The sequence below is a fragment of the Syngnathoides biaculeatus genome, chromosome 4, assembly GCF_019802595.1.
Source record: "Syngnathoides biaculeatus isolate LvHL_M chromosome 4, ASM1980259v1, whole genome shotgun sequence".
NCBI classification, from domain to species: domain Eukaryota; kingdom Metazoa; phylum Chordata; class Actinopteri; order Syngnathiformes; family Syngnathidae; genus Syngnathoides; species Syngnathoides biaculeatus.
The window spans coordinates 23,202,573-23,228,865 of record NC_084643.1 but is presented as its reverse complement, the minus strand read 5'-3'; the positions used below and the strand labels follow the sequence as shown (position 1 = coordinate 23,228,865).

Below are 26,293 nucleotides of genomic sequence, written 5' to 3'. Positions count from 1 at the left end.
TTTGGTGAATCATCTCGAAAGTTCTACAAAACAAGTCTGAACATGGAAGTAAAGGGTTATGAGGAAACATGCATTTGTAATGTGAAAAAAAGAGAAAAGAAAAGATGAACACACAGGAAGCAGGAAGTGTGGTTGGAGATATCTGTCATGCCCGTGTCTCTGCGTGTGTTGTGTGTTAAAGTTAAAACACTGAGCGGTGCTACGACAGTCCAGTATGTCTTTGAAAGCACCTCGCAACTGGGATTTCAGCACTTTCAAACTTGAGACAGCTCGCGTTGGTAAGCCGTGCGGCCTTCACGGACAGCAGGACAGAAAAACTCAAACTCGAGCTACTCGCCAACATCATGTGTAAAAAGTGTACGATTGCTCATTGGGATCTTGGGTCAAATGCAGTACAATAGTAGTCATAACTCTAAATATTGGATTGTGCAGGTAATGACCTTTACTGTGTTATTTATTTTTCACACGTTGAAGTACGATGTTGTGTATACTGTATTAATGATAACCTTCGTTTGTGTATAGCAGTACTAATAGCGGGCTGAGTAGTGTGTGCATCAGTGGGATCACTGCAATGTTCCCGCAGGCGTGTTTGCAGCCTGCACACATGCTGGGTCAATTCAGTGCTCACTTGGACCGAAGGGGAATAGCGAATTCGCCACAATCACGCCAAGCTGGGATTCTGTTCAAATGTTTGTCGTTCCTCGTGGTAAATGTCAGCGTTTTGCTTCTTCGATAATTCAATACGGGAATCTTTAAGATGCAAACACCCCCCCCCCCTCTATGTTAAGGTAAATTGGAATGCTTCAAACAATTCACGGAACAGGACAACGTGTTTTATACTCCTCTCCTTGTATGGTAGATACAGCATGGGAAATAATGAATACCTGCGGCATTTTCTATTTCACTCACACTCTTTCAATTCTGCAGACAGCTGTGGGAAAATTATTATTTGAATACCTCAGGCAAAATTGTGTGATGCCACTGTGATGCTACGGAATTAATTTTGTAATTTAAGAATAGACCGGGTATTATGTAAATATAGTGAGCTAGGGTTAGTACAGTGGCCCATCTCTAGAGCATCGGCCTCACTGTTCGGAGGACTGGGATTCAAATCCCGGCCGAGCCTGTGTGGAGTTTGCATGTTCTCCCTGTGCCTGCATGGGGTTTTTCGGGGCTCTCCGGTTTCCATGCAACATTAATTGGACACTCTAAATTGCCTCTTGGTGTGATTGTGTGTACGACTGTTCTCTGTCTCCGTGTGGCCTGCGATTGGCTGGCAACCAGTTCAGGGTGTACCCTGCCTCCAGCCCGATAACAGCTGGGATCCGTTCCAGCACTCCCGTGACCCTTGTGAGGATAAGCAGATCAGTAAATTGCTGGATGGAGGGATGGTCAGCCAGAGCTGCAAGGAATGTCCTCTCACCATTGTTCCTGCCATACTGTGTTGTTTACGCCACGTTTTTGTTTCCAAACTCCTGTTTTTGTAGCAGGTGTGGGTAAACTTAGTACCCCCCGCCTCGGCAACTGTACATTGGGCTTCAACCCGGTGGACGAGTGGGTTGCCTCTCTCCATCTGCGAGTAATAATCTTAATCATAATCTTATGATTTAACGGGACGTACGGACATGCCATTAATGGTGCAAGTATTATTTTGATGGTTATTTTAACAAGCACATGGAATTCTTTGCTGAATGCTGATTCCAAAGTTTTCATCTGGATGGCCTTCCTGATGCAAATCTCAGCATTTATCCGGGCTGGGGACCAGCCTACAGTTTGCACTGGCCGGTGCCCCACAGAGGCTGCACTGTAATTAAAAATGAAATACAAATTTTAAAATGCATATTTGACGGGCTGTGGCAGTTGTTTGAAGCACGGATCTCAGTTTGTGGTGCGACTGTGCGTGTGCGCTCTAATCAGAGGCTGTTGCAAACGAGAAAACATATTGAAGCTTGCAGGTGGAGTCCTCCGGCGACGAAACAGCAACTTCCTGTTTACCCCAGCGAGGCCCGATTTCTTCTCTTCTTTTCTATCTTTGCGTCACAACACACGGTGAATTGAAGAACTGAGTAAATTGGGCTGCATGTGATCCCACCATGTATGGTCCTCCTGTCTGTGTCTGCACCGCAACACGTACACCACAACCTCATTTTTTTCTTTCTTCACAGCAACAATTTTTGGAACTGTGACGGAACCATCACAATCGATGCGGGTTTTACTTTTTGCTGCTACACAACACTTAATTGCAGAGGCTTCTTGTGTATTGCCCGCACGCAATATAATATTATAAAAGAGTACAACATTATAGTATTGCTAGAAAATGACAACAGCCTTGTGTAGGCAGGCCCAAGAGGAACATAGCAGGAAAAGTTGAAACATAGAGCAGCAATAAGTCTCTCCACCTTTTACGGCTGATGAATATTCATAGCAAAAAGAGGAAGAGTCCTGCAGCAGTCAAGTACTGCAGATGTTTCTGTTACTTTTCTGTCTTCTGGGAATTGTTCTTTTTGGCAATTGTTTTTTCCTGTGTTTTAGCGCGCACAAAGACCCTACTATCCGGTGACAGAAGCCCAGGTTCGCTTCGGGGCTCACAACGCTCCTCCAGGTCGATGGAGAGGCCTTTGAAGACAGGCTGGCTCAAGAAACAACAAAGGTCTTTCGTGAAGAACTGGCACCAGCGTTACTTTGTTCTGAGGGGAAGCACTCTAACCTACCACAAAGATGACCGTGAAACGGCCATCTTGGTAAGAAATGATGCTTGATTTTGACTCAAGTTAGAGCTACCGTTCGCTGTAGCTTCACGGTTCTGTATCTAGACCAGGAGAAATTTACATTTCTTTTTGAAAGCGTCTCCAAAAATAAAATTAGTACACCAGAGAAAAACTTAGTTCTAGTTTGTTCAGTCAGTTCAATTTGGAAAGTGAAACTCATACACCATATTACATTCGCTCCACACATTTAGTTTCTTGTGAAAGTATTCGGCCTCCTTGAACTTTTAATCCTTTTGCCACATTTCAGACTTCAAATATAAAGATATAAATATATATATTTTTTGTCAAGAATCAACAAGTGGGACACAATCGTGAAGTGGAACAAAATTTATTGGATGTTTTATACATTTTTAACATATAAAAACCTGAAAAGTGGGGCGTGCAATATTATTTGGCCCCTTTACTTTCAGTGCAGCTACGAACTCACTCCAGTAGTTCAATAAGGATCTCTGAACAATCCGATGTTTACTGATGATGATGATAAATAGAATCCGCCGGTGTGTAATCAAGTCTCCGTATAAATGCACCTGCTCTGTGATAGTCTCAGGGTTCTGTTTAATGTGCATATGTAGTAAAATGAGTGTTTCCGAGCATCATGAAAACCAAGGAACACACCAGGCACGTCCGAGATAATGTTGTGGAGAGGTTAAAATTGATGGGAAGATGAATGGAGCCAAAAACAGGACCATTCTGGAAGAAAACCTGTCGGAGTCTGCAAAAGACCTGACCTTATCTTCCAACAGGACAATGATCCAAAATACAAGGCCAAATCTACAATAGAATGGTTCACAAATAAACGTATCTAGGTGTGAGAATGGCCAAGTCAAAGTCCAGACCTAAATCCAATCGAGAATCTGTGGGAAGAGCTGAAGACTGCTGTTCACAAACGCTCTCCATCTTACATCACTGAGCTCGAGCTGTTTAGCAAGGAAGAATGGGCAAGAATTTCAGTCTCTCGACATGCAAAACTGATAGACACATACCCCAAGCGACTTGCAGCTGTAATTGCAGCAAAAGGTGGCGCTACGAAGTATTAATGCAAGGGGGACGAATAATATTGCATGCCCAATTTTGAGGTTTTTATTTCTTAAAAAAGTTTAAAATATCCAATAAATTTCATTCCACTTCACGATTGTGTCCCACTTGTTGTTGATTTAAAAAAAAAAAAGCATATATATATATATATATATATATATATATATATATATATATATATATATATATCTTCATGTGTGAAGCCTGAAATGTGGCAAAAGTTGAAAAGTTCAAGGGGGCCGAATACTTTCACTAGGCACTGTCAGTATTTCAACACTTTTTGGGTCATTTTGATGATTATAGCTGGATGATGGTGATAAATGCAGAACTGAAGTTCACAAACGGGATCCTCGCATAGGTTCCCTCACTGTCGAGATGTTTAAGGATTAAGTGCTGACCCATATTAACGGGATCATCCGCAGACCTGTTAGTTAGCCTGGCAGAGTAGTCTGAGTCTGGCTATAAACCACGCTTTGTTGTTATTGACCTTTCTAAAATAGTCTTCTTTATTCGGACCCTCCTGTCGTCTGCCTCATCACCCTTTCAGTGCATTCAATATGTGCTTGTCCATGCGCCTGTTTTCACTGTATTTTCATTTCTTGAATTTTTTTTTTTCCCAACAGGGACTTATCCAGCTTCAGTTCAGTAAGGTCAATGAACTCCCCTTAAACTCAGATGAGCCTGGGAAGTACATATTTGAAATCATACCAGGTAAGAAGATTGAAGAAATACTTGGCAATTACAAGTACTTTCACTTCAAATTGAATAGACATACAATTTGCTCCTAAATATGATGTAATCCACACTATGCGGAAAAGGAGGGTGAAGCATAGCGATGGACAGATATACTGGTATGTATTATTTTTCCTGGGCCTTGTCTGAGCATTGAGCTTTTATTTTTAACAGGTACCAGTGGGGACAAGGAGCGATGCCCTCATGTGTTCATGGCCAACTCCCAAGCTGATTTGAATGAGTGGGTCCGCACTCTGCGCAGAGTCATCGGTGTTCCCAGTGGAGGTTCAGTCACATGAAATTACTTCAACAGTCTCTTTCTTTCTTCTTTTCCTTTCGGCTTGTCCCGTTAGGGGTCGCCACAGCGTGTCATCTTTTGCCATCTTAGCCTATCTCCTGCATCTTCCTCTCTAACCCCAACTGCCCTCATGTCTTCCCTCACCACATCCATAAACCTTCTCTTTGGTCTTCCTCTTGCTCTTTTGCCTGGGAGCTCCATCCTCAGGATCCTTCTACCAATATACTCACTCTCTTGCCTCTGAACATGTCCAAACCATCTTAGTCTGCTCTCTCAAACGTTGTCTCCAAAACACCCAACTGTGGCTGTCCCTCTCATGAGCTCATTTGTAATCCTATCCAAACTGGTCACTCTGAGCGAGAACCTAAACATCTTCATTTCTGCTACCTCCAGTTCTGCTTCCTGTTGTTTCTTCAGTGCCACCGTCTCTAATCCGTACATCATGGCCGGCCTCACCACTGTTTTGTAAACTTTGCCCTTCATCCTAGCAGACACTCTTCTGTCACATAACACACCAGACACCTTTCGCCAGCTGTTCCAACCTGCTTGGACCCATTTCTTCACTTCCTTACCACACTCACCATTGCTCTGGATTGTTGACCCTAAATATTTGAAGTCCTCCACCCTTGCTATCTCTTCTCCCTGTAGCCTCACTCTTCCCCCTCCACTTTTCTCATTCACGCACATATATTCTGTTTTACTTCGGCTAATCTTCATTCCTCTCCTTTGCAATGCATGTCTCCATCTTTCTAATTGTTCCTCTGCATGCTCCCTGCTTTCACTGCATATCACAATATCATCTGCGAACATCATGGTCCAAGGGGATTCCAGTCTAACCTCATCTGTCAGCCTATCCATTACCACTGCAAACAGGAAGGGGCTCAGAGCTGATACCTGATGCAGTCCCACCTCCACCTTAATTTCCTCTGTCACACCTAAGGCACGCCTCACCATTGTTCTGCTGCCATCATACATGTCCTGTACTATTTTAACATACTTCTCTGCCACACCAGACTTACGCATGCAGTGCCACAGTTCCTCTCTTGGTACTATGTCATGGGCTTTCTCTAGATCCACAAAGACACAATGTAGCTCCTTCTGATCTTCTCTGTACTTTTCCACTAGCATCCTCAAGGCAAATAATACATCTGTGGTACTCTTTCTAGGCATGAAACCATACTGTTGCTCGCAGATACTTACTTCGGTCCTTTGTCTAGCCTCCACTACTCTTTCCCATAACGTCATTGTGTGGCTCATCAACTTTATTCCTCTATAGTTTCCACAGCTCTGAACATCCCCTTTGTTCTTAAAAATGGGAACTGGAACACTTTTCCTCCTTTCTTCAGGCATCTTTTCGCGCGCTAGTATTCTGTTGAATAAGTTGGTCAAAAACTCCACAGCCATCTCTCCAAATTGCTTCCATACCTCTACCGGTATGTCATCAGGACCAACCGCCTTTCCATTTTTCATTCTTTGTAGTGCCTTTCTGACGTCCCCCTTACTAATCATTGCCACTTCCTGGTCCTTCACACTCGCCTCTTCAACTCTTCCTTCTCATTTTCTTCATTCATCAACTTCTCAAAGTATTCTTTCCATCTATTTAGCACACTACTGGCACCAGTCAACACATTTCCATCTCTATCCTTAATCACCCTTACCTGCTGCACATCCTACCCATCTCTATCCCTCTGTCTGGCCAACCTGTAGAGATCCTTTTCTCCTTCTTTCGTGTCCAACCTGGTGTACATGTCTTCATATGCCTCTTGTTTAGCCTTTGCCACCTCTACCTTTGCCCTACGTCGCATCTCGATGTACTCCTTTCGTCTCTCCTCAGTCCTCTCAGCATCCCACTTCTTCTTCGCTAATCTCTTTCCTTGTATGACTCCCTGTATTTTGGGGTTCCACCACCAAGTCTCCTTCTCCCCTTTCCTACCAAAAGACACACCAAGTACTCTCCTGCCTGTCTCTCTGATTACCTTAGCTGTCGTTGTCCATTCTTCCGGGAGCTTCTGCTGTCCATCGAGAGCCTGTCTCACCTCTTTCCGAAAGGCCGCATAACATTCTTCCTTTCTCAGCTTCCACCACATGGTTCTCTGCTCTACCTTTGTCTTCTTAATCTTCCTACCCACCACCACAGTCATCCTACACACCACCATCCTATGCTGTCGAGTTACACTCTCCCCTACCACTACTTTACAGTCAATAACCTCCTTCAGATTACATCGTCTGCACAAAATATAATCGACCTGCGTGCTTCTACCTCCGCTCTTGTAGGTCACTATATGTTCCTCCCTCTTCTGGAAATAAGTGTTCACTACAGCCATCTCCATCCTTTTTGAAAAGTCCCCCACCATCTGTCCCTCAAAGTTCCTTTCTTGGATGCCGTACTTACCCATCACTTCTTTATCGCCCCTGTTTCCTTTACCAATATGTCCATTACAATCTGCACCAATCACAACTCTCTCGCTGTCTGGGATGCTCAGAACTACTTCATCTAGTTCCTTCCAGAATTTCTTTTTCAAAATTACTTCAACAGTCCTGTAAATAAATCCAAATGACAGTTGGCGCTAACGATAACCCTTTGCTTCAGCAATAAATCAAGCAAGTGACAGTTACTTCACTTCATTTTTTAATATCTGTAGTTCATAGAATTTTTTTTTCCCAGCTTCACAAAGTAAAGCTGTCAACGATATTTTTATATTGCCATAAATTATATTATGTTCATGTTATACTTTTTTAGTTTAAAAATATCAATGATGAAATACTTCTTCAGAGAGAGAGATTATTAGCCTCAGATGTGAAATGTCTTCCGTGTCCCTGTAGTGTTTGGAAAAAGTCTCAGGGACACCGTGATGTACGAGCAACGTTTTGGGCCCCAGATGGTGCCCATCCTGGTCCAAACATGTGTGGAATATATCAGGGAACATGGTCTCAAGGAGGAGGGGATATTCCGTCTCCCTGGACAGGACAACACTGTCAAACAGTTCAGAGATGCCTTCGACGCAGGAGAGAGGCCATCTTTCCCCAGGTCTACACACACTTCCTCTGTTTCATGACAATATCTCCAAACAGTCGTTGGGTTTCAATAACAGTAGTCCTCATTCGAGTCAGGGTTGTGCCGGACGGAGCCAATTTAGCTTTGTTTCAAAAGTAGGTCACATCCTGGATGACGCTGTAAAATTTTGCTTGCCAAACCAATGTTTAAGTGTATTATCCTCACAGTAAAGAATGTACCATTGGCATACCTTTGGCTGGCAACCAGTTCAGGGTGCACCCTTCCTCCTGCCCGATGACCACTGGGCTTGGCTCCAGCACTCCCGCCACCCTCGTGAGGATAAGTGGCTCAGAAAATGGATGGATGCATTAAAAAAAAAGTTACACTGCTGAGGATGGTGGCAGGAATAGGAAACTTCCTTGGAATTACTCACAGAATTAATGAGATCTGAACATTTTATGAGTTGTGTACAGCATTCATTATTTTTACTTGTTGAGCTTTGAGAATAAAGCTGGTTCTACAGCGATTTGTTAATCACACAAAGGACTCCTTAAACACATTTTAAAGAGGGAGCTCATTTCCTCGTCATTCTTCCCATTTATTTTGGAAACAATGAAGTTCAAGACAAAAGCAAACATATTTTGTTGTTTGAGCGAGTGGGGTAACATGGAAGACCTTTGCAGAAACTTGGAGGGCATATGATACCACATCCTGTTCCGGCTGGGTACGCAAGAGGATGCAAGCATCCGTTACACAATTTGATCAGCTTTAATTTTCCGTACAGTTAACAACTGGAATTGTTAAAAGTAGTCATTGATCTGCATTAGGCATTTCTACAAAATCACATGGGCTAAAACTTGAAGGAGACATGATGCCCCCCCACCCCGGCACCACAGTGGCTCAGCTGGTAAAGCGTTGGCCTCACAGTTCTGAGGTCCAGAGTTCAATCCCGGCCCTGCCTGTGTGGAGTTTGCATGTTCTCACTGTGCCTGCGTGGCTTTTTTCCGGGCACTCCGGTTTCCTCCCACATCCCAAAAACAGCCATTAATTGGAGACTCTAAATTGCCCATAGGTGTGATTGTGAGTTCGACTGTTGTCTGTCTCCATGAGCCCTGCCATTAGCTGGCAACCTGCCCATTGACAGCTGGGATCGTCTCCAGCACTCCCCGTGACCCTCGTTAGGATAAGCGGTAAAAGAAAATGGATGGATGGATGGATGGATGGAGATATGGGAGGCATTTCCCCCCCCACCTGCACCATTTTAAAGCAGTCGCAGGTGTTTTGAGTGTATTCACACCAAGAATTGTGTGCTCGTTTGGTCCAGAACAAAAGCAGACTTCAATGACAATGTTTGCCACATGCTTTCATCAAAATACCCCATGAATGAAGATTCAAGGCATTTTAATGTTCCATCCATCCATTTTCTTAGCTGCTTATCCTCACAAGGGTCGCGGGAGTGCTGGAGCCTATCCCAGCTATCAACAGACAGGTTGCCAGCTAATGGCAGGCACATAGAGACGGACAACAGTCGCACTCACACCTATGGGCATTTTAGAGTCTACAATTAATGCTTGTTTTTGGGATGTGCGAGGAAACCGGAGTGCCCGGAAAAAACCACGCAGGTACAGGGAGAACATGCAAACTCCACACAGGCGGGGCCGGGATTGAACCCTGGACCTAATAACTGGGAGGCAGACGCTTTACAGCTGCGCCACCGTGCCACCTACCACTTTAATGTTCATCTTGAAAAAGTACATTTTCCATATGTGTCCTCTGAAGAAACGTAACCAAAATATTAGATAATGTGCAGTACAGTTGTACAGTAATAGAAATCATTGAATAAATACTTATTTGACCGAATAAATCAAGCCAAGCATTATTATTTTAGTTCATACAGCTCTGCATCTTATTAGAGTGGAAAAAGTAGTAGATTGTGCAAGCGCACGTATTGTTGTTGGTATGGAGTTGTTCTGGGTGTTGATTTTCCACAGCGACACAGACGTCCACACAGTGGCGTCCCTGCTCAAGCTGTACTTGCGGGAGCTGCCGGAGCCTGTGGTGCCATGGGCTCAGTACCAAGACTTTTTGGACTGCACCAACATGTTGGACACTCATCATAAAACAGTATGTTTGAGTTTTGATATGTCTGCGCATCTACAGTAAACTGTATGTTCTTACACTGTGTACACTTTTGTGTGAAATGACAAGCATGTGTGTCCTGTGACAAAACTTGTCCTTTCAGGGTAAAGAAAATTTAGAGAAGCAGATCGCCCTCCTCCCTAGAATCAACTACAATCTCCTAAGTTATGTCTGCCGGTGAGTTGAACCATTGCAGGATGTGACATAAAAACTGTGCACACATCGGCCCAAACACTGTATCAATACTTTAAACAGCAACCACAATTAAATTATTGAAAACAACAACTGGGACTGTGTACCCGTTTGCTCCACCAGGTTCTTGTTTGAGGTTCAGCTGAACTCCAAAACCAACAAAATGAACGTAGAGAACCTTGCCACCGTGATGGGAATCAACCTGCTCAAACCCCAGTTAGAAGACCCCATCTCCGTGATGAAGGGTACCAAAATTTCCTTTCATCCTCTTTCTGTACAACTTACCTTGTCCAAGGTACTGGGTAAACTGGACTGATTGCCATCGAATCACAGGACTGACACACAGAGACAGATTATCCCCTACAGGCAATTACAGACACGCATTTCACATGCATGTTTTAAGAACATGGGAAGAGGCTGAAGGACCTGTAAAAATAAATAAATATATAAATAAGCAGGACGGGGATCGCATGCAAACTCCAAAGTGAAAGGCCAAAACAGAGATTCCGACTACAAACTGAGAGGAAAACAACTGTTTCCATCAATTGGATTTACATTGGCTGGCTGCATGAGTGCAGCAACACAATGCAGTACAGTTCTAAAATGCTTCAAACCGCCCATCCATTCATTTTCTGCCACTTCTCTGGGTCGGTTTGCGGAGAAAGTAGCTTTAGCAGAGATACACAGACTTCCCTTTCCCTAGTCACTTCTTCCAGCTTTTCCATAGTCTTTCCAACGTGTCCTGGGTCGTCCCTGGGGTCTCTTTCCGGTGGGACATGCTCGGAACACGTACCCAGGGAGGTGTCCGGGAGGCATCCGGATCAGATGCCCCAGCCACCTCATCTGGCTCCTCTGAATGCGGAGGAGCAGCGGCTCAACACTGAGCCCCTCTCGGATGACCGAGCTTCTCACCCTATACAGGGTTCGCACGCGTCCCTAAAAGTCCCTAAAAACCCCGAAATTTTCAAAGGTGCATTTAGGGGCTCCTAAAAGTCCTTAAAATCCGCGAAAACCGGTCAAGCCCCTAAAAAGGCCTTAAATTATAAAAAAATCAAAGGGAGGACCTCTACCGCCAAAATTCTCCCGAAAAAAATTCTTTTATTTAAAAAAAAATACCGATCCGTCTGTCGTCTAAAACAGCCGGAAATTGTCAATGGAAGTCACCGTGTTGACAATGAGTCGCCATCTTGTCGTCGATATTCTGTTGTTTGTTTCCGTGAGTCGGCATTTCACTTCATCTTCGTTACGTTTTTCATCGATCCAACTTGTATCATGGGGAAGTGCATTTTTCAAGATGCTTGGGTTGAAAGTAAGGAGTTTGGAAGCTGGGTTCGTTGAGATGCAAAAGATCGGCACATGTTTTACTGCCATCTGTGCAAGCAGAGCTACCAGCTAGGAAAGATGGGCGTCAAAGCGCTGGAGTCGCACCGGGAAAAAAAGGAGACACGCTGATTTGACGAAGACTCTCTCATCTTCCGTTGGTATGAATCTGTTTCTAAAATATAAAGATAGTGAAGCATCAACTTCAGGCAGTGGTACTAGCAGTGCATGCGCACCTACAGTTGTCCAGCCATCGACTTCAACCAGCCAGAAGTCAGGCTCTATGTACGTAGTTCAATACACGAAGGCGGACTCGTTAAAGGCAGAGATCGTGTGGACTTAAAAAGTGATCTGCAGCCATTACAGTTACAAATCTTGTGAAAATAATTCGAAAGTGTTTGCAGTCATGTTCCCAGACAGTGACATTGCTAAAAAGTACCACTGTGGGGAAAGGAAGACTTCGTACCTGGCTACATTTGGCATCGCTGCCCACTTTTCATCTCTACTGCCTCAAAGTCAAAAAAGCCAGAATGGAGACTGACATATCTACGCTTATTGAGAAGGCTGACAGGCTGTGTGAGCAGGCAGAAGAAAAGAGGAAGCTGAGGTTTATCACAGAGGCCAATGCACTCAGAGGCAGAGCAAAGGACAAGAGAGCCACTTTGGCACCTCTGCAGCAACAAATAGAGGAGGCACTGGGTAGGCTCAAGGACCTAGAGTAGGGGTGCTAAGACAGACATCAGTTGAAGACATTTCTGTATATAGTTGCAATTGTAGTTAGAATCAGTTTTTCTGTATACTGTTATGTGAAGACGTTGACAATGGTCATATCAATGCGAACTACCACAAGGGGCGACAGGTGATCACTGTCACAGGTACTGAGGTACTGGAACATTTGATGAACCAAGAACAGCCGATGGCACCATTGAGTGAGTCATTTTTCCTTACTCTTGATTTCCCATGATGGCCCTAAATTTTTCGTGTCGGCCCTAAATTTTTTCCGTGTCAGCCCTAAAGTTTTCGTGTCAGCCCCTAAGAATGGCCCTAAAAAGCCCTTAAATTTTTTGGGTCCGACTGAGTATGAACCCTGCTATAATATCGCTAAGCTACAGCCCGGACACCCTGCGGAGGAAACTCATTTCGGCCGCTTGTATCCGGGATCTTGTTCTTTTGGTCACGACCCAGAGCTCGTGACCATAGGTGAGGGTAGGAACTTAGATAGACTGGTAAATTGAGAGCTTCGCCTTTCGTCTTGGCTCCCTCTTCACCACAATGGACCGATAAAGTCTGCATCACTGTTGACTCTGCACTGATCTGTCTGTCAATCTCCATTCTATCCTCACTCATGAACAAGACCCCAAGATACTTGAACTCCTCCACTTGGGGCAGGATCTCATCCCCCACCCGGAGAGGGCATGTCACCCTTTTCTGACTGAGGACCATGGTCTCAGATTTGGAGGTGCCGATTTTCATCCCAGTCGCTTCACATTCGGCTGCAAATCGCTTCAGAGTGAGCTTGGGATCATGGCTTGATGAAGCCAACAGAACCACATCATCTGCAAAGAGCAGAGATGCGATTCTGAGGCCACCAAACTGGACTCCCTCTACGCCTCGGCTGCACCTAGAGATTCTGTCCATAAAAGTTATGAACAAAATCGGTGACAAAGGGCAGCCTTGGCGGAGTCCAACTCTCACTTGAAACAAGTCCGACTTATTGGCGGCAATGCAGACCGAACTCTGAGAGTAGTCATACAGGGACTGAACAGCTCGTATCAGGGGGTTCGGTACCCTATACTCCCGAAGAACCCTCCACAGGACTCCCCGAGGGACACGGTCGAATGCCTTCTCCAAGTCCACAAAATGTTGACTGGTTGGGCGAACTCCCATGCAACCAATAGGATCCTGCTGAGGGTGTAGAGTTGGTACACTGTTCCACAGCCGGGACAAAATCCTTATTGCTCCTCCTGAATCCAAGATCCGACTTCCCGACGGACCCTCCTCTCCAGTACCCCTGAATAGGCCTTACCAGGGAGGCTGAGGAGTGTGATCCCCTATAGTTGGAACACACCCTCCGGTCACCCTTCTTGAAAAGTGGGACCCCAGTCTGCCAATCCAGAGGCATTGTCCCCGATATCCACACGAGGTTGCAGAGGCGTGTCAACCGGGACAGCCCCACAACATGCAGAGCCTTGAGGAATTGACCCTTCCGTAGAAATTGCGTCATCCGTGTCACTGACCAATCAGAGGCCAGAGATCTGCATAAACCATGCCCCTTCCCTCAGACAACGTTGCATGGTCCAGTATAGCTTTTGTTAGCGTTTTATCGCGTATTTGGGTTCATTAACAATAGATATGGTTAAGAGGTGTAGTCACGGATTTTATAATAGTGACGACAGGTATCCTGAAAGGCTAGTTAGTGGAGTTCAATTTGTATCCTTTCCAAAACCGAAGACCCAGTAAGAAAAATGTCTTTGATGGATCAAACTTTGTGTAAGACCGCATCATCAACTGAATCCATCTATAATCAACTGGAACAGAAGACCGAGTACGAAAAATGTCTTCGATGGATAAAACTTTGTGGAAGACCGCATGATCAACTGAATCCTTCAACCGGAACAGATATGTTTGCACGAAGGTAAGCCCTATATTTGATTTTCAATACATGTCTCATATAAATGAATTAGCAGTTCTTCTCTTGCATAACATAGCTAAGTGTGAATGATTGACACACTTGATCTGTGTTGAGCGATATTTTGCAATGATCTGACTGCACAAACGTGTCTCTGTTCGACGCTCCCGAGCGAAGCTAAACCGGACTTTGTTTGTTTGCACGAAGGTATGCCCTATATTTGATATTCAATACATGTCTCATATAAATGAATTAGCAGTTCTTCGCTTGCATAACATAGCTACGTGTGAATGATTGACACACTTGATCTGTGTTGAGCGATATTTTGCGAGGACCTGACTGCACAAACGTGTCTCTTTGTTCGCGGCTAGTGAGCTAAGATAAACCGGACTAGCGAGTCCTAAAAGCCTTCGACGTGCACCGAGACACCAAGACTGAAAGAAGGATGTTTGAGGACACTAAAGTAGTGATTGTCGTACTCGGTCGGGACTTACGTAGGTTCGGCACTAATTCAAGAATAATTATTGAGGGGAGCGCGTGACGTTACACAAAGAAAACGAGAGAAACAATTCGTAAATCAAGCCTCGCCTTCTTTTCATTCATACGGTGGTTCACAAACGGCTATACAGATACACATACAGATTCTGCACACAAGTGTGATATGTAACACGAAAATAGGAAACTGTCAATGACGAATTCGTCTTTGGGTTATTATATTATGTGGCTTCTCAGTCTTCCTCTGACTCTGGAAAGATCTCGCGCTAATATCAATGGTTTCTCCGTCGATATGCATGTAAATACCATTGAAATACCCCTCGCTGAAATACTTGAAGCCCTGCTGTCTGCTCTTCAACGATATTTCACTGTTGGCTAAGAATGCGAGTGAGAAATCAGCCGGTAAATCGGACAGTTTCGCTCTATTCTTTTCTTGCTGCGCCGCCATTTTTGCTAATTGTTTGTCTGACGTTAGCGCACGTGGCGTGACGTGACATCACTTCAGGAGGCGTGGTTAAGTGCCCTGTATGGAGGGGTCAATCACGGGCGAATGTCATCCACCCCCGGGGCCCTGCCGCCAAGGAATTTTTCAACCACCTCGGTGACCTCAACCCCAGAGATAGAAGAGCCCGCCTCAGAGCACCCAGACTCAGCTTCCTCTTGAGAAGGTGTGTTGGTGGAATTGAGGACGTCTTCTATGTATTCTCCCCACCGACTCACAACATCCTGAGTTGAGTTCAGCAGTGCCTTATCCCTAATATACACAGTGTTGACAGTGCCCTGCTTCCCCCCTCATGAGACGCCGGACGGTAGACTAGAATTTCCTCTAAACCGTCTTGAAGTTGTTCTCCATGGCCTCACCGAACTCTTCCTAAGCCCGAGTTTTTGCCACTGTAGCTGCATTCTGCTTGGCCAGCTGGTACCTATCAGCTGACCACTTTACTGCCTCAGCAATGGAGGCGCGGAACATCGTCCACTTGGACTCAATGTCCCCCGCCTCCCCCAGAATGTGGGCAGATTTCTTTCGGAAGTGGGAGTTGAAATTCCTTCTGATGGGAATCTGCCAGCCGTTCCCACCAGACCCTCACAGTATGCTTGGGCCTGCCATCTTGGACCGGCATCTTCCCCCACCATCAGAGCCAACTCACCCCCAGGTGGCGATCAATTGACAGTTCCGCCCCTCTCTTCACCCCAGTGTCCAAGACATGCAGTCACAAGTCTGATGACACGACTACAATGTTGATCATCGAACTGCGGCCTCGGGTGTTCTGGTGCCAGGTGCACATGTGGACACCCTTATGCCTGAATATGGTGTTCGTTATGGACAATCCGTGTTGAACGTAGAAGTCCAGTAATAGAACACCACTCGGGTTCTGATCGGAGAGGCCGTCTTCCCAATCACACCCTTCCAGGTCTCATTGTCATTGTCCACGTGAGCATTGAAGTGTCCGGGCAAGGGAAACCAAGATCCAACATTTGCACTCGTCATAGGGGTTTTAGAGTCGTATTTTGTCTGACCACTCACCGAGGACCTTTTTGCCATGGGTGACCCTACCAGGGGTGTGAAGCCCCAAACAACTTAGCTCCTAGGATCATCGGGACATAAAACCCCTCCACCACGATAAGGTGACGGCTCGAGGAGGGGACGCTTCAAACCATGAAAATAAATATTCTGTAATTTTAAATTAATACATCGCAGAGACAATGAAAATTAAGCATGGTCATCGAAGCAAAAGCAGAATGCTTCCTCATCTTTGATTTGGATCTCACTGTTCTTGCATTCTGTTGTTTCCCAGAATGTTATGTTGAAAAAATGCTGAAGTCCTGGGCCTTTCAAGCCAGGTCACTCAAAATGAGGAAAGCCGCTTGAAACCAGACTCCTTTTCAGTTCCTAATGCGCCTAGTTATAACATATAACTGCATCGTGACGTGCTAAGCTCGCTCTGTTTCTAATCTGTTGTATGTTTAGGGCCCTCATAAAACTTTTAGGGAAAACAATAACACCTGCAGTCTTTTCATTCCTGTTGGTACTTTGAAGAAGTTGAATTATGCAAACACGATGACAATACAAACCTTAAAATGAACAAAGAAATATGACAACGTGTAATAAAATCGATTTTAATGAATCAGAAAAAGGCAACATTCATGATTGCATTGACTTTTCTTGATAGCAACTCCTTCCATCCAGAAGTTGATGACTGAGATGATCCGACAACACGAAGATTTATTTCCTATTTGCAACGACGTTCCTCCCTCCTCGCCCTCCAGCAAGACCGAGAACCAGAAGAACTCTCCTCGCAACCTAGTGGGCTGGGGGTCTACTGAGGTACTGTACAGTAATACCGTAAAACCCCTTTTTTTTTTCAACACAGGCTCCGGTTAGTGCAGGTTGCGTCACAAACTTTTTTTTTTTTTTACAATTTTGTTATGTTATGTGATGTTAATTATACCGTGGCAAGTAAGGGCCAGGCAAGGCCTTCACTGGTGACAAATCAAATTAAAAACACAAACATTTACAACCTATACACTAAAATTTGTTCCATTAAATTGGAGTACCCAGCAAAAACCCACACAGGTACAGGGAGAGCATGCCAACTTATTTTGAACCTGAGTGCTTAGAACTAACTATAAAAGGTACAGTAGATGTGCCACCTTCTACAAAACACATCAAAAATGTTACTTCAAATAGTTTCTCTTGGCTGGACAGTACGTGTAAGTTATTTTGTCCTGTCAGATTTCAGCCTCTTTCATGCTGCCATGTCATCTGATCCGGTCAGAACCTGTGGAATCACTCATCCTGGCTGATGTAATTTAAACTTTCTCCTTCAAATTTTCCAGTCTTGGAAAAAGGTGTTGTGGCCCAGCAAAGGGACACCCCCCCCCCTCCCCACACACACACACAGGTTAAAAAGTTCAGCCGCATATCGCTATACTTGACTCGGTGCATTGGGAAACTCGTATTTCTGGACCTTTTCATGTTAAAAGCACACGTTCGAAACATTGCATGATTCATATCTCCGTTGCAGATTGGTGATACTTCTTTTTCCGAGTCAAGCAAGATGGATAAAATTGACAGTCCAGGTCCCCTGAGAGTACACGGCGCAGCTCCGGATGTTCTGCAAGATTCTGTTTCATCTTCTGACAACGGGTATGGGAGCCCTCGCAAACGCACCCAAACTCTGCCCACCTTTAGTTGCCCACTCACAGGGATGGCGGCAAAGGCCGGCGCCATCAACCGCTGGAGTCGCAACCAGGAGCTAGTGGAAGACAAGAGTGGGACCTTGTCAGAGGACATCTTCAAGATCCTGGATCTCAGCCGTTCAGGATCTTTTTCAAAACACATCAAGGAGGGAGGGGTCACGTTCAGAGTGCAAGAAGGAGCGCCTAACAAGGCTTCCACTGCTTCCAGCTCCCAAAAAACTGACAGTTACTCCCAGTCTGCTCAGAACCAAAAGGATGCTGATCCCTTCATTGGGAGTGATTTAGGTCAGGAGGTCAAAAGCAGGACTGAACAGAAGAAAGACTGCAAGCAGTTTCTTGACAGGTGAGGACTGACGTTGCATTTTATTCTAATCAACATTGCTATTTAACAAAGGGAAGCACAGTGTGCTAGTGGTCAGTCTACCTCAGTGTAGAGGTTCTGGGTTCAAATCTCAGCTCAGGCCATCCTGCTTGGCGTGTTCTCCGATGAGGTACTCTTGCCTTACCCTCATTCCAAAAACACACTTTAAATTTGTATGGAGGTATTAGTGTGTGTGTGTGTGTGTGTGTGTGTGTGTGTGTGTGTGCGTGTGTGTGTGAAGGTTCTGTTTTATCTTCCTACAGTTTACTGTATATAGAACATTACCCTCTAGACCAGGGGTGCCCAGACTTTTTTTTACCTCAAGATCAACTTTTCAAGCAGCCAGCCTCTCGAGATTGAGATAATAATTATAATTATATATTATTATAATAATGAAATACAATGACAAGTCACAAAGATCTACCTACTATAAAAATGCAAAACATATTGAGGAATGTTTGTGTGCCTTGCATCACCGCATGAGCCAATATTGCACAGCACAACATAACTGTGAACATTTTTTGTAACTGTCAGAGTTCACGTTGATCACTAAACCCCATACGAATGAAAATGCACAACTGGGCTGTGTCACTTACATCAGTGGATTCGTCCAACTGCAGTGAGAAACATTCACAATCTGAGATGTCCTTCCACACAGCGTCGTGTACCTGTATTCCTTTACATAGGGATGAGAATGACCAATTTGGAAAAACACAGAAAATGTCTCTTTTCATGGGGGTTTTCAAAAGGGCGTGTGGCCTTCTTTGGGCACAATTTTTTTTTTTTTTTTTTTTAAATAAAACACAATGTGAAATGGTGACCTCTGGTTACCTCTAGCAGTGTAAATACAGGGCAATCATAATATTTTGAAAACTTAAAATATGAGTCCAAACAACCAAAATAATTTTGCCAAACTTCAGACATAAAAATGTAGACTGAGTGAAATTTATATCAAATAGGCTATTCCACTTATAAGTTATACTTCAGAAATAATTACACGAGTAATTGTTTATATATGAGAGAGAGAGAGAGATATCATGAAATATAAAACTGAGCGATAAATTGTGTGATCTACAGGAGCAGTGCTACAGATAGGCCTAATCGTATGAACAGTTGTCAATTAGATAATATTTGAGAAATTTACGTTTCCTAGTTTGGATATGGTCCTGGATATTTTTTGCTCCTATCGGAACAGAGTGCACAGCACTTTGCTGGGAACGTCTACTTTTTGGATGTGTTTGGTTAGACGTATTGATACCGTTTTTGTTCCTATCTGCACGGTTATGCTTTTTTGAAGCCATGCCCATCTGAAACAGTTTTTTTACCCCGTGGTTTTTATCAATTTCCCTGGGACGATCTTCATCTTTTTGCTCCAAGACTTTCGCCATACTGGCAAAGGTGCAGACTGCTCGATAACATATGCGTACCTATGTCTATGAGTTATAACTATGCCGTAGTAAACAGAATGCTTCTCTATGAAATGTTAACATCAGAGTGAAAATACCGACGAAATACCACCAAAATGCTGCCGGAAATCGGAATGTTGTCGTTATTATAAACACCAAGTTTAATGCAAACAGATAGCAATGCCGTAAACAGATAGCATTGCCGTTTTCAGCTATCTCAGCTGTGACTAATTTCCCAACGAGCGTTGCCGATAGATGTTGGCGGCTGGTCTTGATCATCCCTGCTCTAGAGCTTACAGTTCATATTAGGTCCATCCCAAAATTTTACCTGCAAACCGAATATCTCTAACCTTTGTGAATAATAGTGTTTGTGCCCTGTTATTGGCTGCTGAGTAATACAGGCTGTTCCCTGCCACTTGTCAAAAGTCACCTCGGACCGCCTCACCTGTGATCCAGTTGAAGATAAATCCTCTAGTAAAAAGATGAATCTATAGCTAGTTTATCTGATAGAAATGTATCTATGGCAGCACGGCGGTGCAGCTGGAAAGCGTCAACCTCACTGGTCTGAGGACCCGGGTTCAATCCCAGCCTTCCCTGTGTGGAGTTTACATGTTCACCCCATGCCTGCACGGGTTTTCTCCAATCGTGGGTTTCCTCCCACATCCCAAAAACATGCAACATCAATTGGACACTCTAAATTGCCCCTAGGTGTGATTGTGAATGCGGCTGTTGTCTGTCTCCATGTACCCTGCTATTGGCTGGCAACCAGTTCAAAATGTACCCTGGCTCCTGGCCAATGGTGGCTGGGATTGGCTCCAGCACTCCAGGGACCCTTGTGAGGATAACCGGCTCAGAAAATGGATGGATGTATGGATGGATGAATGGGTGGACGTATTTATGAACCGACAACCTTCAAAGGTGATTGCATGCCAAAGTTCTAGAGGCATTAGGCCCTAAAAATACATTAAAATTGTTTTTTTTTTTGGGGAGGACACGCCATATCTCACCCACTGATTTTCACTGTCTTGCAGTCTTCAGCAGGAGATAAAGGAGCTGAGGGCCACTGTAGTTGAGCTTCAGTCTACTCTGGAGGAAGAGCGTTGCCGGGGGGCAGCCTTGGAAACATGTCTAAAAAATGCAGAGCGGAGCCGGGATGAAGCTCTGAGACAAAATGAAGAACTGCAACGGGACATTCAACGCTTCATCAGTCGAAAGACCCAAAGTCCCACTTAACGTTTAGGAAATGCTATTGTTTTAGAATTGATGTTTCTTCTTAGCTACTGAGCCCAGATGAGAAGTTTTTCTTGGCTCCTTAGTGAGCTGGCTGTTAAATAAATAGTTATTTTCAAATGATAAATTGTGATATATTTTTTCATCCTACAAGAGAACTATCATATCAAATAGATTGGTGCCTTTACGATGACTGATTGCACGATGTCGCTATATGCATCTTAACCATTACATGAAGAGCAGATGCGGCATTTGTAAAGCTGAAATTGACAGCTTGCTGTGTCCCATTATGTGGATTGAAGTGTGTTTAACATTTCAAGAGGAAATCATTGTAGAAAAGAAAACTAAAGAAAGGAAGAAAGACCTGACCTTACACCACAAATCCTCAACTGATCACTGGCCAATTGCGGATATAACATGGCATATAATATAATATATTATTTCAACCGAGGATCAATATTTATTCATGGGAAACTATATGCTATAATGTCGTTCCAAATATTTTATACATTATTTTTGTACTCTGCAGTTGGGTAAATAAAGGCCTTGGCCCGTGAAATAGTGTATTACTGTAGCTCTGTAAACTGTCACAAATGAAATCATCAGGTGTAAATTGATGACAGGGCAATACAATCACACAGTAAATGACAAATGACTGTAGCTTGATATCTTAAAAAAAGCACATTCAGAATTCCCACCGGGATTTAAGGTAGGTTTTGGTCTTAGGTGGGGTACACAAATACCGACTACACAACAACAGACATCTCGATTTAGGGATGAGGTTCAGGATTATCGGGGATTGTTGAAAATGTAAAAAATCGGTTTTGAGTGTTAGGGTTAGGTGTGTAACATTGGAATCAAAGTGTAGACCAGGGGTGCCAAGACTTTTTTACCCTACTTTTCAAGCAGCTAGCATCTTGCGAGCTACCGACGATGCTCCCAAACCGTTTTAAAGTTAATGTTATGTTGCTGTCTATATTTAAAATACAGAATTAGCTTTTTGTGCGCTGTATTGTCTGTGCTTTCATCCTGGATCACGCTATGCCAAGGTGGAATTTTACTCACTCCGGTTTTCTCCCACATTCCAAAAACTTCTTCTTCTTCTTCTTTTCCTTTCGGCTTGTCCCGTTAGGGGTCGCCACAGCGTGTCATCTTTTGCCATCTTAGCCTATCTCCTACATCTTCCTCTCTAACCCCAACTGCCCTCATGTCTTCCCTCACCACATCCATAAACCTTCTCTTTGGTCTTCCTCTCGCTCTTTTCCCTGGGAGCTCCATCCTCAGCATCCTTCTACCAATATACTCACTCTCTCGCCTCTGAACATGTCCAAACCACCGAAGTCTGCTCTCTCGAATCTTGTCTCCAAAACATCCAGCTTTGGCCGTCCCTCGAATGAGCTCATTTCTAATCCTATCCAACCTGCTCACTCCGAGCGAGAACCTCAACATCTTCATTTCTGCCACCTCCAGTTCAGCTTCCTGTTGTTTCTTCAGTGCCACCGTCTCTAATCCGTACATCATGGCCGGCCTCACCACTGTTTTGTAAACTTTGCCCTTCATCCTAGCAGACACTCTTCTGTCACATAACACACCAGACACCTTTCGCCAGCTGTTCCAACCTGCTTGGACCCGTTTCTTCACTTCCTGACCACACTCTCCATTGCTCTGTATTGTTGACCCCAAGTATTTGAAGTCGTCCACCCTCGCTATCTCTTCTCCCTGTAGCCTCACTCTTCCCCCTCTACTTTTCTCATTCACGCACATATATTCTGTTTTACTTCGGCTAATCTTCATTCCTCTCCTTTCCAGTGCATGACTCCATCTTTCCAATTGTTCCTCTGCATGCTCCCTGCTTTCACTGCATATCGCAATATCATCTGCGAACATCATGGTCCAAGGGGATTCCAGTCTAACCTCATCTGTCAGCCTATCCATTACCACTGCAAACAGGAAGGGGCTCAGAGCTGATCCCTGATGCAGTCCCACCTCCACCTTAAATTCCTCTGTCACACCTAAGGCACACCTCACCATTGTTCTGCTGGCATCATACATGTCCTGTACTATTTTAACATACTTCTCTGCCACACCAGACTTACGCATGCAGTACCACAGTTCCTCTCTTGGTACTCTGTCATGGGCTTTCTCTAGATCCACAAAGACACAATGTAGCTCCTTCTGACTTTCTCTGTACTTTTCCACGGGCATCCTCAAGGCAAATAATGCATCTGTGGTACTCTTTCTAGGCATGAAACCATACTGTTGCTCGCAGATACTTACTTCTGTCCTGAGTCTAGCCTCCACTACTCTTTCCCATAACTTCATTGTGTGGCTCATCAACTTTATTCCTCTATAGTTCCCACAGCTCTGAACATCCCCTTTGTTCTTAAAAATGGGAACTAGAACACTTTTCCTCCATTCTTCAGGCATCTTTTCGCCCGCTAGTATTCTGTTGAATAAGTTGGTCAAAAACTCCACAGCCATCTCTCCAAATTGCTTCCATACCTCCACTGGGATGTCATCAGGACCAACTGCCTTTCCATTTTTCATCTTTTGTAGTGCCTTTCTAACTTCACCTTTACTAATCATTGCCACTTCCGGGTCCTTCTCACTTGCCTCTTCAACTCTTCCTTCCCTCTCATTTTCTTCATTCATCAACTTCTCAAAGTATTCTTTCCATCTATTTAACACACTACTGGCACCAGTCAACACATTTCCATCTCTATCCTTAATCACCCTTACCTGTTGCATATCCTTCCCATCTCTATCCCTCTGTCTGGCCAGCCTGTAGAGATCCTTTTCTCCTTCTTTCGTGTCCAACCTGGTGTACATGTCTTCATATGCCTCTTGTTTAGCCTTTGCCACCTCTACCTTTGCCCTACGTCGCATCTCGATGTACTCCTTTCGTCTCTCCTCAATCCCCTCAGCATCCCACTTCCTCTTCGCTAATCTCTTTCCTTGTATGACTCCTTGTATTTTGGGGTTCCACCACCAAGTCTCCTTCTCCCCTTTCCTACCGAAAGACACACACCAAGTACTCTCCTGCCTGTCTCTCTGATTACCTTGGCTGTCGTTGTCCAGTCTTCCGGGAGCTTCTGCTTTCCATCGAGAGCCTGTCTTACCTCCTTCCGGAAGGCCGCACAACATTCTTCCTTTCTCAGCTTCCACCACATGGTTCTCTGCTCTACCTTTGTCTTCTTAATCTTCCTACCCACCACCAGAATCATCCTACATACTACCATCCTATGCTGTCGAGCTACACTCTCCCCTACCACTACTTTACAGTCAGTAACCTCCATCAGATTACATCGTCTGGACAAAATATAATCCACCTGCGTGCTTCTAGCTCCGCTCTTGTAGGTCACTATATGTTCCTCCCTCTTCTGGAAATAAGTGTTCACTACAGCCATCTCCATCCTTTTTGCAAAGTCCACCACCATCTGCCCTTCAAAGTTCCTTTCATGGATGCCGTACTTACCCATCACTTCTTCATCGCCCCTGTTTCCTTTACCAATATGTCCATTACAATCTGCACCAATCACAACTCTCTCGCTGTCTGGGATGCTCAGAACTACTTCATCTAGTTCCTTCCAGAATTTCTCTTTCAACTCTAGGTCACATTCTACCTGTGGTGCATAGCCGCTAACCACATTATACATAACACCCTCAATTTCAAATTTTAGTCTCATCACTCGATCTGATACTCTTTTCACCTCCAAGACATTCTTAGCCAGCTCTTCCTTTAAAATAACCCCTACTCCATTTCTCTTCCCATCTACTCCGTGGTAGAATAATTTAAACCCTGCTCCCAAACTTCTAGCCTTACTACCTTTCCACCTGCTCTCTTGGATGCACAGAATATCAACCTTTCTCCTAATCATCATGTCAACCAACCCCTGTGCTTTTCCTGTCATAGTCCCAACATTCAAAGTCCCTACACTCAGTTGTAGGCTCTGTGCATTCCTCTTTTTCTTCTGACGCTGGATCCGGTTTCCTCCTCTTCTTTGTCATCGACCCACAGTAGCTGAATTTCCACCGACGCCCTGCAGGTTAGCAGTGCCGGGGGCGGGCGTTGTTAACCCGGGCCACGACCGATCCGGTATGGGATTCTTTAGATGAACGCTCATATTTGTTTGGCACAGTTTTTACGCCGGATGCCCTTCCTGACGCAACCCTCTGCATTTATCCGGGCTTGGGACCGGCCTACAGATTGCACTGGTTTGTGCCCCCATAGGGCTGCATTTCCCACATTCCAAAAACATGCAACATTAATTGGACACTCTAAATTGCCCCTAGATGTGATTGTGAGTGCGTCTGTTTGTCTCAATATGCCCTGCGATTGGCTGGCAACCAGTTCAGTGTGTACCCCGTCTCCTGCCTGTTGACAGCTGGAATAGGCTCCAGCACTCCCCGCGACCCTCGTGAGGATAAGCGGTGAAGAAAATGGATGGATTGACGTATGCTGTGGATGATGAGTAGAATGCATTCTCTGATATTTAAAATTAGGATTTGCGTTTTGCTACATAGTTGATATGTTGTGATGATGTAATGAACCGGAAGAACAAAGGTTAGATGAAAAAAGAGTGACAGTGGAAATATGGACAGTGGGGCGAAATAGTTTTTTGACCATCATTAGCATCATTAAAGTGGGCTTGTCATTAAATGGATGATTTTTGGTATATTATAAATGAAAAACCCACAGCCAATATGGTCCCATGTGTTTTTTCACCACAAAACGTGATTTTGACGTATACAGCTTTTTGTAACTCCTGCCATGAAAATCCTCTCAGGGATTTGTTTTTGAGAGAACCAGGAAGTGACGTATGGACAGCGGCGCCCCCTAGTGAACTTGTTTGTTTCCATTAGTTTTACCTCCGGGAAGGTAGCTCGTTGTTCATGGATTGCTTTTGTTTCCCCCTTTTTTGGTTCTGCTTCCTGTTGTTTCTTCAGTGCCACCGTCTCTAATCCGTACATCATGGCCGGCCTCACCACTGTTTTATAAACTTTGCCCTTAATCCTAGCGGATACTCTTTTGTCGCATAGCACACCAGACACCTTCCGCCAACTGTTCACCCCGCTTGGACCCATTTCTTCACTTCTTTACCACACTCTCCATTGCTCTGGGTTGTTGACCCCAAGTATTTGAAGTCATCCATCCTCGCTATCTCTTCTCCCAGGAGCTTCACTCTTCCTCCTTCGCCCCTCTCATTCACGCACATATATTCTGTTTTACTTCAGATAATATTAATTCCTCTCCTTTCCAATGCATGTCTCCACATTTCGAATTGTTACTCTACCTGCTCCCTGCTTTCACTGCAGATCACAATGTCATCTGCGAACATCATAGTCCAAGGGGATTCCAGTCTAACCTCATCTGTCAGTCTATCCATTACCACTGCAAACAGGAAGGGGCTCAGAGCGGATCCCCGGTGCAGTCCGACCTCCACCTTAAATTATTCTGACACACCAACAGCTCACCTCACCGCCGTTCTGAT

At 44.5% G+C, this 26,293-nt stretch overlaps 1 protein-coding gene across 3 annotated transcripts; it reads left to right on the top strand.

Annotated features, from left to right (window-relative positions):
* The first annotated feature begins 92 nt into the window (after positions 1-92).
* On the top strand, positions 93-21,327 carry arhgap25 (Rho GTPase activating protein 25). Of its 3 annotated transcripts, none has more exons than XM_061817829.1 (11): positions 93-278; positions 2,533-2,741; positions 4,427-4,514; positions 4,710-4,820; positions 7,657-7,861; positions 9,820-9,952; positions 10,071-10,144; positions 10,283-10,404; positions 16,775-16,929; positions 17,630-18,147; positions 20,603-21,314. In XM_061817829.1, the coding sequence occupies exons 1-11, from the start codon at positions 215-217 to the stop codon at positions 20,802-20,804; spliced, it is 1,881 nt and encodes a 626-aa protein (XP_061673813.1). In that variant the 5' UTR covers positions 93-214; the 3' UTR covers positions 20,805-21,314. The 3 variants fall into 3 exon arrangements, with proteins under 3 accessions (XP_061673813.1, XP_061673815.1, XP_061673814.1); XM_061817831.1 differs by lacking the exon at positions 93-278 and adding an exon at positions 285-432 and having other exon boundaries at positions 20,603-21,313; XM_061817830.1 differs by lacking the exon at positions 93-278 and adding an exon at positions 523-706 and having other exon boundaries at positions 20,603-21,327.
* The last annotated feature ends 4,966 nt before the right edge of the window (positions 21,328-26,293 follow it).

Excerpts from the sequence above, each read along its gene's own strand:
- arhgap25 (XM_061817829.1), top strand. The coding sequence starts at position 215 with ATGTCTTTGAAAGCACCTCGCAACTGGGATTTCAGCACTTTCAAACTT. Across the intron at positions 10,145-10,282 it reads CTCCTAAGTTATGTCTGCCG|GTTCTTGTTTGAGGTTCAGC; the intron begins GTGAGTTGAACC and ends TTGCTCCACCAG. Across the intron at positions 18,148-20,602 it reads TGCAAGCAGTTTCTTGACAG|TCTTCAGCAGGAGATAAAGG; the intron begins GTGAGGACTGAC and ends ACTGTCTTGCAG.